General features: G+C 41.8%; 1 protein-coding gene across 1 annotated transcript in view; it reads right to left on the minus strand.

Moving 5' to 3' along the window:
• Positions 1 to 13,371, minus strand: part of LOC137789469 (glutamate receptor ionotropic, NMDA 2C-like) — a 45,202-nt gene that overhangs the window by 21,275 nt on the left and 10,556 nt on the right. Inside the window, exons 5-8 of the mRNA XM_068583096.1 lie at positions 4,888 to 4,953; positions 4,152 to 4,340; positions 3,168 to 3,508; positions 1,984 to 2,098 (exon numbers count right to left, since the gene is read on the minus strand). Coding sequence (XP_068439197.1) covers positions 1,984 to 2,098; positions 3,168 to 3,508; positions 4,152 to 4,340; positions 4,888 to 4,953 — 711 coding nt within the window. The remainder of the gene's footprint in view (positions 1 to 1,983; positions 2,099 to 3,167; positions 3,509 to 4,151; positions 4,341 to 4,887; positions 4,954 to 13,371) is intronic.

Genomic DNA, 13,371 nt, shown 5'->3' on the forward strand with positions numbered 1-13,371 from the left:
ACATGTTCACACTCTTCATTCACAATAAGTTGCTCTATGATAAAAACAGTTGTGTTTACACACCCAGCAGACATGGAGTAAACTAGAGTATTATATTGACAAGCTAATTGCTGGCCATTTGCTACTGGGCAGGTTGAGTCTTTTATCATTTTGATTATTCAATTCGATGTATTTATATAGCCTTATATAGTCACAAATTTGCCTGAGAGGGCTTTACAATCTGTATCGCATGACCCCCCCTCTGTCCCGGGACCCTCACATTGAAACAGGAAAACTCCTCTGAAATAAACCTTAAACGTCTTTTCACCTTTTTATTCACCGTGCTAATTCTACGGGTGGAAGAGTAAAGGTGAGATAAACAGGAAAAGAGAGAAATGATGGGTCTTTCCTGCTCAAAATGTCACCGGGTAGCACCCTTCACACAATGCCGAGGAACAACATGGTGTTAAACTGTCACAACGGAGGACTTGAAAATAGCAAGCGCACGAAAAGCTGTCACACGACGTGAAGAGGAGGAACACGTATAAGAGGAAATGTGACTGTGAAGAGGACGGAGGGAAAAAAAGGATTCACAGGTTTTAGACGCTACTTTTTTAAGGGGTGTTTTGTTGTCAACAGTGTTTGAACCACACGAGCAGCGTCACCACACCTGAACACGAGGGCTTAATGAATGGATTCTGCAAAAAATGAAACACCAAAGTATGGTTTACATGTTGTACTACCGTGTCATTTTCAAGTGGCTGCATCATTTCAATCGTTGATTGTAAAAAAATGCAAACTAAAACCTCCACTTCAGCACAATTACATGTCTATGTTCATACACAAACACACACACACACACACACACACACACACATACACGCATACATCCACACCAGCAAGAGGTGACATTGATAAAGTAGGTTGGTCTTTCCAGGCCAGAAATAAATGAGTTCAACTGTAGCTGTGAGATTACGTTCAGGTCTCTCTGTTTAGTCGCACTTTTTCGATACACCCCCAGGCTTTGAAAAGTGTGTGTGTGTGTGTGTGTGTGAAAAAGAGAGAGAGAGTGAGAGAGAGAGAGAGAGAGAGAGAGAGAGAGTGAACATGCTCAAGAAAATTGCATGGTCACAATGAAACAGGAGTAAGAGAAGGAAATGGCTTCCACAGGAAACAGACAGATGCAAAACATTGATTTGAATTTCCGCCAACACTTCAACCTTCAAATATCATTTATTGGCAACGCTCGCGTTATTTTCAATTGAGTTTTAGTTTTCCGTCCACTTTCTCATCCACAAGCTTTTTTTCTATTCTGCTTTTTCTAAAATGCATCACGACATCTCCAGACATACACTTGTTGCATCCAGCCGGTCAGATGTTTTCAAACATGCTCTTGCATTTTACGCCCAAGAAGCTCGCCAGTGTATAGCAGATAATCCAGATATCTCGCACGCTAAATATGTTTTGACCTGTCGTGGAGCGACAGTCAATCAGCGTGTAAAGACACGGCTTGAAGGTTTTAAAAACCCTTCACTTTGCCATGAAACTCCTCCTCAAAGTCATCATCAGTATGACACACACATGCTTTTTTGATTCAGTGTCCTATACACTTTAAGATGACATCATTATACTTCATGTCTATAAATCTGTTTCGTGATGCAAGAACTTCATCAAATATTTTACGATAATTTCACGGACAAAGTAATCCAGGAGCGGTTGTTTGTACTTCCATGGGTTGATTATAACAACTGAGAATAAATACTTCGGCAAACATTTAATGGTGCCAAAATACCAAAATGTAAACAAATATGGAGGTCAGTGGGGTCATATGACATCATCTCATAAATATGTGGCCTTTATACACAGGAACAACACAAATGCATAACAATAGAGATCAAAACCAGACACAACATGGCCGACAGGTGTTGACAGAGTCACTACTGAAGTTTCTCTAAAGCCCATAAAGTCCACAATGCATTTGATCAGTTTCTGGTGGACCAGTACCTTGTCCCACAGTCTGTCTCGGTCCAGAGCGACGATGACCATGGAGGGATTGGAGAGGAAGCCCTGGTTATTGAACGACAGATCTTTCCTTTCCCACGTCACATTCAACATGTGCCTGCAACCCACAGAGACGGGAAACGGATTCAGAAGTACGTCGCTGGCAATCAACGGCTTTGATTCAACATACCTCGCAAATTTGCATCTGATTTACACAGATAAACACACACTATGATCACCTCCTAATTAAACCTAAAGGTAGGGCTTCACGCAAGGAGGGAGACTGGCAGCGGCTCATTAGGGGATGAGACAGGCAGCTGATTCGTGGAGGGCAGAGTGTTCCTACTGAGTGATTTCGCTGTCTGTTTAGGTGTACATCCTTGACAGACTGGTGCGATGAATAATGAATCCAGGTCAATTTGCATTTCAGAACACATGAAGAAGAAAAAAGGCGCATACTTTAACTCCATGTCGCGTATACCTGAAGTTGTGCTCTTCTGTTTATGATCACTCTAATAGGAATTGTCTGGTCCTCTTCTCCAGGGGGATCATGCGATCGGGTCCGGGAGTGAGGGAGTGAGTTTGCATCTCTGTGTCTTTCCACACTTAAATCCCACATTCTGCTCCAGCAAACAGAATATTTATTTTGGGGGGTTATCAGTTATGGCTGCGCGCTCGAGGACCTCCTGTGGTTGCGGTGACTCACACTTTCTCAAACCACCGTTTTTATTGCCTGTTTTATAACTCATGGCCGTCTGCTTACTCCTCGTTCACCTCTCTCAAACGGCCAACAGGGGCCACTACTCTGCGTCCACCGCGGGGTGATAACACTTTGCAGTGTGTTTGGCTAACCGCTAGTGGAACAACCAGTACACACACCGCTGTCTCTCGCTGCTGCTAAGCGGGCATACGGATTGGTGAGTTTAATTTTGTTGTTGGCAAGGTTTTGTGTTGTGTATTATTTGACGACTTTGAACCTGATTGCTCGCATACATTGCCGCTTGTTTTTGAGTTTGAATCCAGTTTGTTTTACGACGTTCAGCTCATTAGCGTCTCGACGCGTTAGCTTGTTGTGGGTTGCATTCATCTAATCACACAACACAGCGGTGGTCGTTGTCGACGTACTAACTCTACAGAGTGCACTTTTTCGAGTTGAAATTGTGATTTCTGACCGAAGTGTGACTCACCTGAACAGAGTATTGTTGTCTGAGTGTTTAGCCAGCTTGTTGCAGTCACCGTGTCCTTCAGGAATAAACCCGTGCTGATTCTTGAAGCTCTCGGCGCCTTTAGCTACGATGGCGACGCCCTCCCTCACTCTCTGCCGCAAGCTCTTCCTCCACTGGTCCGTAATCACACCAATAACGCCGACAGGGAAGCTGACAGGTGGAGGGCTGTCGGGGTTGCCGACGGCCTGACTGGTGAGCATCCAGATGTAGCCCGGGCCCAGCAGACCCACCTCAGCTCCCTGTTGAAACAAGTACTGCGCCTCCTCGTAGGAGCAATACGCCATCAGCACCTGAGAATCCACCTGCGGACAGGAAATAAAAGAGAAAACACAGCCTGAATATTCAGCACTGCTGTAGGTCATCAAGAGCCTGTAGCACCAGCTGTTCCCGTGGACAAACTTCAGCTTGTAAAGTTTTTGCTTCGTGGAGCTTTAAGCATCAGAAAAATGCATAGTCCATACATTGACATTAGTTGTGCTTGCTAACATATTATGCATTTAAATGTTGGAATATGATTGAGATGGTTTGAAATGACATTATCCAAAAATGATTTCAGATTGAATTATTGGTTTGGTTGGTTCAACGTCAATTTTCCACTCGTTTTAAACTGCATGAAAACACATTTTTTAATGTAAACAGACACAAATACAACAAAGTCAGACATACGTTTCAAAGGTATTTACTGTTTAATAAATTATATCGTTCTTATATTGACAGCTATGTTGCAGCTCGTGATGCTACATTTGTGATGCTATAGTTGAATGCTCACAGATGTATACGTTGCAAAAGTTGCACGATTAAAACCACTTTTTAAGTTTTAATAGTGCAACGCCATTCAGTAAAGCGCTACTTTAAAACTGTAAGAATCTAAATAGCACACACACTTAATGATGGATTTTAGGGCAGTTTGCTGGTGCAACTCAATCTTTTTCAAATGTAATTTACCTGCTGCAGCAGGCGCTTTGTCCTCGCGTCATTTGACCCAACAGACATTTCCAGAGTCACGATATCTTGTAGATTCCACAGGAAATAGGAGGTATCTGTGTACGACTCAACTATATCTACGAAGGTGTCGTAGCCCGGCAGCAAGCTGGTTATCACTGCAAACTCGCCCCAGTCATACTCCTCCATCAGCTGAAACAGGGATAGAAATAAAGATGTAAAATAAATACTCCAGGTGGTTAGCTTATCTTAGCATAAACACCAGAAATCTGTTGTCAACTGCTGTCTCTTGTTTCCAATTTGTATGCTTCGTATCAATCTTCTCATTTAACAATGTGCAAGAGTTAGAACGTTTTTAAAAACCTAAAAAAAAACAACAATGAATCACAAATATATTGACTTTACAATGGATGTATTCTCAGTTGTTGAAATGCTCTATGAACTAAAATAATCCCGTTGACTCACAATGACATTAAGCTCTCTGATCTCATGAGAATTATTTGGACAATCTTTCATAAATACAGATTGTATTGGTTTCTGGAAATCGGGCCAGAACTTCAGATCAGGGATTCCCCGCTGATTGTTGCCCCTACATTGTGTTAATCAGCATGAGAGGTCCCAGTTGTCAGGCTGGACTATATAACCATTTGGTATTACGACATAGATTCCAATCCCCAAAAAATAGGTTCAACTGAGGTTTGAGTGTCACTTATTGTCACAGTAAAATGCTTCTCTGTACCTTGAACATGCTGATAATCTGCTGCTCTAGAGACGCCCCCATCTGCAGGAAGGAGGATCCCTCGGCCTGTAAAGAGGAGGAGAGTTACGATGAGTCAAAAGGTCAACGAAGCAGCAGCATTTCTGGAGCTGGTTTTGCTCAAAGAGGCTTCAGAATGGTCGAAATTGGCTGTAACTGTTTCTTGACACTGAACACCTTTTATCCCATGCATGTTATTCAAAAGTTGCAGAAAAAAAACAAATGCATCATAAGTTATGATTTGGTTTCATATGAAAAAATATCTCGAAAAAGTCTGGTGTTGACCTTTCTGCCGCGACGAAAACCAACTGCCGGCAGGTTCGTCAAATTAACTCGTCTGCTGTTCCTCATTTTTTCCGAACCTTTGACATTGTTACTGCTGCGTAAGTGATACGCGCGTGCTTATTGGACAAGAGAACAAATTATCATAATAATAGTTATTGTAGTGGTAGAGTTCCATTTAAATTTAAGTCATGACACAGTGGAACGGTCTTCTAAATCCAATTAATTTCATGAGAAGTGACAAAGGGGGCGGGAGGCGGTGGGGGGGAAAGGACTAAATGTTAAATGAGCTGAGCTCGGACATTGGCATATTAATCAGCTTCATGAAATGTTTAAAAGTATTCATAGATATCTGAAATGTGCTAAAAATTGTCATTGGAAAGTTTAAACAATTAAAAATCTGAGTGATGGATAAAACACGCAGATGTCACGTACACACTTGCAACCTATAGCAATAAAGATGCAGATGCAGCGTTATGTATGTATCATAAACGGTTAGCGTGAACACCTGTAATAGCTTCCATCTTTGTTATCGCTCATGTTTAAAGACAGAGCTTTGAGCGTCCATATTCTGCCTATTTCTGGTAAAAGTGTCTCCATCCTGCTGCTCTTTTTCTGGCAAGAATAGGTGCTCCAATGTTGCACGTGTCCGTGTCTATTAGCATACATTTGCATAGCGACGCACTGTGTTGACAGATAAGATGGACGTTAGGAGAGCCCGCTGAACCCATGTCCTTCAAATGGCATGAAAATGAAATAAGCGACAGGGATGAGATGGGAAAGACTATTGGAGAGAGACTGGATAAAGACTCAAAGAGCAGAAATCACCAACTGATAAAGAAATCTCTTTTTTGTAAGTAACAAACATTTAGGTCAAGATTAAGAATTCCCGATATGGTGATTTGCAGGTCGTATTCAGTTGACTTTCTTTAGACATTTTACGTTATATATAATTAAAAAACATGTTAAATTCAGTCATTTCATTGTTGTGACACTAGCCGTTTAGCTTGTCAACCAAATTTAGCCAAGTTTACAACGAGTTTTGTGCACAAATATACGCACATGCAGAGAAAACAACAGAAAATACATTCAGGCGTAAACAGCACTAGAAACCCTTTTTATCAGATTAAACTGAATCTCTTCCACCCACTAGATGCCACGTCCCCGCCAATGTTTTTAGATGGGACTGTGTAATGAAAGAGCTGGGATGGAAGATCTAAAGGACTATACAGCGCTGCAAGTCATAAGTGGAGCTCTGATGTAAGCAGGTGCAACACCATGCAGGACTTTAGCACGAGTAATATTCAGAATTTGATTTCGATAATGGACTCGAAGCTGGTGCAAGAAGGCAAAGATGGAGGCAATATTTTTATTTATTTAGATTTTACAGCTGTACACTGTTCAGCGACACGATTCACTAAGTGGAGACTTGGAAGTCTTGGAAATTTAAAATACACTGGCACACATGCATGAAGAGAGAAGTCATGCATGAGAGAGTGAGGGAGGAGAGGGAGATAGTGTTAAACTGCCAAGTGCCATTTGGGACCAGGTCTCAGATCGTCTCAATCTGTTCTCGTCTCAAGAGGTGACAAACTGTCATATCTCCTTCCTGTTGCTCTTTTCCTCTCCCACAGCTGCAAAGCCCCAGAGAGCAATGGGGCGACTAGAGGAAACCACAGGAATATCACAACTTCGCTCAGTTTGACCATTTTTATCTCTGTCTGAGGCTTTTTTTTAGACTCAACACCGGAGGCTCGAGCTCCAATAGAGCACTGACTGGGCTGAGCACCAGAATAGCTATAAAAATAGCAGTACACAACCATGTCAGGTTGTCACTGAATAAATAAAAGTAAAGGTTTTGGCAGCCCTGGTCAACAACCTGGTATCTGTGTCACGTGGGTTTCAGCACTTCCTGAGTCTCTTCAGTCCGACGGGAGGAGTGATCGCATGCTGATGCTTTCACTCACCAAAGTAAGTATTGGACCTGCTTTTCATGTTTAAATATTCTGACACTAAAACACACAAATCAGGAAATAATTAACTTTGTTTGAGACCTTTCTCACTAGCTAGATCTGGACTAACGTTTACGAATGTGAAATGAAATGAATGAATGAAATGAAAAGTACTTTATTAGTCTCCAAGGAGAAATTTACTTATACATATTTTTTGACAATGCTAAATATGGCTTTGTTACAAAATTTGGGCTAAATTAAACATACATAATGCAACCCACTCTTCTTTTATCCATGCACATAACACTTCAAAACAAAGGGAGGGGTGTGGTGGACAGATGACCAAACCGTGACCACGCCCATTTAGGAAACAGGAAGTGTATAGCATTTAGGGAACAGGAAGTGTATAGCATTTAGGAAACAGGAAGTCTATGACCAAATCCCAATCTCCACCCTAAACCCTCAAGCCCTGAATCCTCATGGACTCGCTGACGTTGGCTGCTAAGTGGTTGAGTGTGAGAGGCTGTGAGGTCTTGAACTGTAAATATGAATGGGACGGCACTTTGCTGCAACATGTGACTACATAAAAAAATATGATGTACAATTGTCTATTTTTATTATAGTCGTTTTAAAGTTAGTTATATATTTACTTGTTTTGTCAAAACAAAATGTCTGATGAATGTACAAAAAACTATTATTGTATATATTCTTTTTGCATTCCTCTGATTTCTTATGTTTTAAGGTTCCATCTTTAATCCGTAATTTTTAGTGTAAAGGTATTTTATCGGGCTAAATGCCCACATGCCTCTTTGTTTACCTTTTTACTACGAGTTTAACAGCAAATTGCTATGAACTGTGGGTAATTCCCTTAGTCAAAGTCATTATGCTGACTTACGGGAGATTGTGGAGATTGGGCCTATATCATTTAGGAAACAGGAAGTGTATAGCGTTAAGGAAACAGGAAGTGTATAGCATTAAGGAAACAGGAAGTGTATAGCATTAAGGAAACAGGAAGTGTATAGCATTTAGGACACAGGAAGTGTATAGCATTGAGGAAAAAGGGAGTGTATAGCCCTTTAAACCATTGGCGTAGGTTTTATTAACACGCTGTCTTTATTATAGACCATTTTAGACCACAGTTAAGACAGAAGTGTTGAGGTGCATCATTTTAAGAGGTGTAATTCAATTCCAATTAGTTTTGTCTGAGCTATTAAACAAGCAAATAATGTAGTGACCTCCCTCGGGCCAGTAAGTGTTTCATCATCCAATTAGCAGCATCTTAAATTGTGAAAAATCCAACGAGCAAATGTGACGAAAGACATCGACTCTCGTCTTCTCGAGCAAGAATTACAACAAAAGTACCTTCTTTTTTTCGCGTCTAAATAACACGCTCGCAAGAGACGCCAGAGTTACCCTCCCCCCCCACCCTTCTCCCTTCTCATTCTCCACTTCCCAGCCGTCTTGTTCTCGCCACCTTGGCAGTGAGGCTGTCACACACAGACGCAATTAGCAGTCCTACTGCAGGAGCGTATGGTAATGTGACAGGAAGACGGCGGACATGGTGCTTGCTCACACTCTCGCCTCCTCCCACGGGGAGAACGCCGTGCTTTACCTCCCCGTCGATGGAGGGGCTGGTGTGGGTCAAGCAGGACGCAGGTCGCACACACACACAGATGCTCATTCGCGTCATATGGACTCAGATACATCATGTGCAGAACATGTCACTCTTTCTTCGTGTACAACCGTATATAAAGTGCTTAATCATCTCAACCAGCTACAACAGTAATACATCAATAGTATGAATACTCTACTGTGAATATATATTGATTATTTTCTTTTTTATTACATTTTAGGTATCTTTTAGGGGATGATTTGAAGGTAAGTAATGTTATTTTTACACGTCTGTATTTCTACTTTAACTTAAAGGGGCACATTGACATATTTGTTTTACATTTTTATAAAGTTAAAGGATATAAAAGGGACAGATTTAACAAGATTACGACAAAGAAGGTAGACTTCTGAGTCACAGTGGAGCTTTGAGTGAAATGCTAACAGCTCACAACAACAATGCTAATGTTTTGCACGTACAATAAGTGTCATGTTCACCATCTTAGTTTAGCCTTTTAGCATGCTAATTCAACATTTGCTAATCGGCACTTAACACAGATTGGTTAATAATATCATTAGTTTCACAAAGTAAACCAAAGTATCTGACCACTGCCACAGCTGATGAAGAGCATGCACACACACATTTTCTCCTCATTGATTTTGTTGACCTTTTGACCTCCTGTTATGATGCCATATAGTTTTTTTTTCATACAGAATGGTCAGTTTATTTAATGTTCTTGTCAGAAAAAAAATAGTTTCTATTTAGTTAGCTTCTGTACGGTCACACTTCAGTGTGTCTTTCGATAAATTTGCCTTGAAATGTATTTGATTTAAGGGTATCTAGGGCCTGTGACTCCTTAGACAGCTCAGTTCCTCACAAACTGATGACAAAGTCAGGAGAACGTCGTCGTCTTTAGGACTCTGCCTCTGGGAGCCATGAAAGCTTACGCAAAAATGTCATGGCAGTCTATCAAATAGCCGCTGAGATATTTCAGTCTGGACCGCGGGAGTGGATCGACCGACCTACAAACCGACATCCACGGGGCGCGATGCTAGAACGGCTCGGAAAAAAAGAAAAGGTCAAAACCGGTGCGACGCCGAGACATCCTGACTTTAGTCACTGCGGCTCCATCTTTAAAAACACTCATCTCACACTCATGACTGTTATCGCACACAGAGGAGGGAAATGGAGAGACACGAACACAGAGAGTGTTTATAGAGTTTCATAGAGTTTAAATGTGAAGACATATAGAGAGGTTTAATCTGTAGGATGGGACTACAGACAGTGTTTTGGTTCATTTTACATGTTTAACATTGGTTCAGGTGAGTTATTGGGACGCAGCGCCCATCATTAATACATTTATATTAAAGCCTTTGAACATAAAACATAATTATAGATATCACGGTTAATGAAAAGTAGAAACATAAAGGTTTAGATTGTCTCCATTTTGGTTGAACTGACCCTTTAAATAGAAACAGTACCATTAGTAGTGTGTAAATGTATTTTTTCCGTAAAAACTAGTTAGTTTTATATGATAATTTCGTCTTTTGTGTCCTCAAATGGTTTGCAGAACAGATTCATTTTCTCTCTTTTCCCCCTGGATATACAATCAAACACTCCCCTTCTGTTTGTCAAACCCACATTATTAGCCGTTTGACTGACCACCTTATTGAAGTTATTAGGCCACGCTGTGAAGCTTGAGGGTGGGCCCGGCCGTTTACGTGTTTTCATTCGCAGCGATAAAAAAGAAAAACTACTTCCAGTGGGAATACTGTGCGGCGAATCTGGGCTTCTCGTGACCTGCTTATGGAGTTTTTGGACCATGAGGCCTAGAGAGACAGAATCGATGGAGCTGAGAGAAGAGACAGAAGGAGGAACGGGGGAAAGCGGGTCAGTCCGGCCACAGAAAGAACCCTCACCCCTAAAATAAAAGAAACCGCAAAGTGTGACCTTCGACTGCAGCCGGGACGGAGGCTGACTGTAACTCCTGAAATATAATCTCCTCCTGACAGCTTTAGATTGTAATAAATCTTGTTATACACTCGAATCCTGAGTCTTAATAGTTTCTTTGCTTCAAAAATCCTCACGTGCAAACTTAAAAGGCACTTTTGTTCCTGTTTACCGGCAAACACGTAAATCTGTCGGCTTTGTTTATTCCAGACTTCATCATCGTCTACAACCATCATCACACAATATTTGATGTTTGTAACTGTAATGAACAAAAAAAAAAATGGTTTCGAAGCCATCAAACATTCACAATGTAATTCCTCCAAAAAAACACGGAGGTGTTGTGTGTCTGTGCCTCACGATGATGCATACCAGTTGTCATCTGCAGTTAAATCTTCTTAAAAATGTCTCACAGCGGTCGTAAAACATTATTTATCACAACCTCGTTATTAAACAAATCCCACTGGTTTTACAGTCGCTGTAATGTTTTTTTTTATAAGTCCTGTGAAAATATTTTCATCTCCAAAAACTCAGCTTTATTTGAAACTTGCTGATGAGACTTTTTTTTCCCCAATGTTGCTTTCAAAGGGCTGTGTTATCGCATAAAGTCACTTGTGCCCGACTGAATGATGTTTGTCACTCGTATCAAGTTATTTTATTGGGCTCCTGCGACACATTCTCACTCCCGACTCGTCAAATATCGACACTTCAGGTTGTTATGAGGTCAGTGGACGTTCAATCAAACTATAAACTATCAAACTTGAGTTAGAAAAAGATTATGGTGAAGCTTGTTGCATGACTAATGTTAGTTTATTGCATATGTTACGCAACAAAAGTGAAACAATGACATTGACACAAAGGAAACAAACAACGGTCTCATGGTTAAAATCCGGATTGTCTTTTGGTTTTTCATTGTTTGATTTGGGATGGTTTTGGTGCTCATGGATGACGATGATGATGATGATGATGATGATGATGATGATGATGTTAACCTGTGCATCACTGTCCAAGATGTTAATCCTGAGAGTGGGTCACATATGTACTTTTAGAACAGGAGATTAAATACATATCTGTTGCTCTGTAGTGAGTTTTTACGGCAACTTGTTCAGGTCGGTGTGTATATATTGGCTCAAAATATTGTGTGTGTGTGTGTGTGTATGTGCGTGCGTGTGTGTTATTTGATGTGGAAGACGTCCACCTGCAACCAAAAGAGAGGAAGTGATACGTCTAGTGATACGTGGAATGTTTCTTTTTGGCCATGTCGTGTTTTTGCAAGCCAGAGCACACAAACACAAAATACTCCCGACCTCTGATTTCAGAGCGATACATGAGTTTGTTTTTTCCAGGCCCTATTGAACAGTCTTTACGCCTTTACTCAGCCTCACACTCTCATTTCCTCCTCTTTGCCTTCGCGTGATGTTCGTGCGCCGTCTGACAAAAGACTCACTTCCTCTCCTCCCTTCAATCTTTTCATCTTTGTCTCAATTCCCTCCTTCCTTGTTGTTTGCCATAGAGAGATCACTGAGACGGGAACCATAAATAGGCAGCTCGGGCAGGGTGCTGCTTCTTTTTAAACCCACCATCAAAGATATTCATCATCATCAGGCTATTGATAATCAAGCACTATTGAGCTCTTTTATCCCCTAAGAGAATCATGCTCTCACACGTATGTCTTTCTCCATCCCATCCACCTGTCCCATTGTGCCAGACACCTCTGACGGGCTTTTTTTCCCCCTCCTTGCTGACAACAAAGGAGTACATAAGAGCCAGAAAGAGACCGAGGGGGAGTGCGAGGAGGAGGGCTGAATGAGGCCTTCGACAGGCAGGCCTCAGAGGAGAGTGCTTTACTCTTTGTGCTATATAGAGAACTGTCACTCAACACTTTGGGCTTGTCAGACAAACGGTCGCTCTGTATGAGAGATAGCGTCCCATCTGTGCATTTGTCTTTTGTCGCTGTCAAGCGGAGAGGTTAAATAACCCAGACTGAACCCGACGCGGCCGACTCTGCAAATTACAAACCCGAGATTCTTGATAACCGACAAACTTTGCACCAAACATTTATTTTGGAGGTTCTGAGATACTTTACACGGTGGAAGATCTGACGATCAAAGGCACATCGCGGGTAAATACGAACCTAAATGTCAATGTAAGGTGAGGCGGCGGCGGCGACGATGGTTAGCGGGAGGAGGGAGGTTATGCAAGGCAGCAAATGTGAAAAAATGCAAGGTGAAGACGAGGGAATGGTTTGGATTTTTGGGGGTGAATGATGAGAGCTGTGGGGGGGCCTCAGCCTCCTGAAGGGTCTAATTAACAGTTTAATGGGGTCCTGGAGTTCGGAGACGGCAGAATGGAGAGCGGGCCTCTTGCTCCCGTAGCCGCAATCTTAATGGATTCAGCCGGCGCCCGAAAAGAAACTGGATTGAAATGTGTCAAAGAGTAAAGGTGACGGAGGGAGAGATGTGTGGGGAAATATGGAAAGGTAAAAAGGTTGGACGGAGAGAGTGAGGAGACGGAAAAAGAAAAACTGAGAAGAAGAAGGAAAATGAAGAAGTGACAAGAATGACTATTTGGCTCATGAAAGAGAGAAGGGAGACTTAACAGTGAGACAGTGAAACACTGCCTTCAGGCAGCTGTCAGCCGAGCTTCATCGAAGCATCTTTCTCCTCACTCTGCGTC

Source organism: Clinocottus analis, unplaced genomic scaffold (genome assembly GCF_023055335.1).
Source record: "Clinocottus analis isolate CAN_PGR_092001 unplaced genomic scaffold, fCliAna1.0.p SCAF_19, whole genome shotgun sequence".
NCBI lineage: Eukaryota > Metazoa > Chordata > Actinopteri > Perciformes > Cottidae > Clinocottus > Clinocottus analis.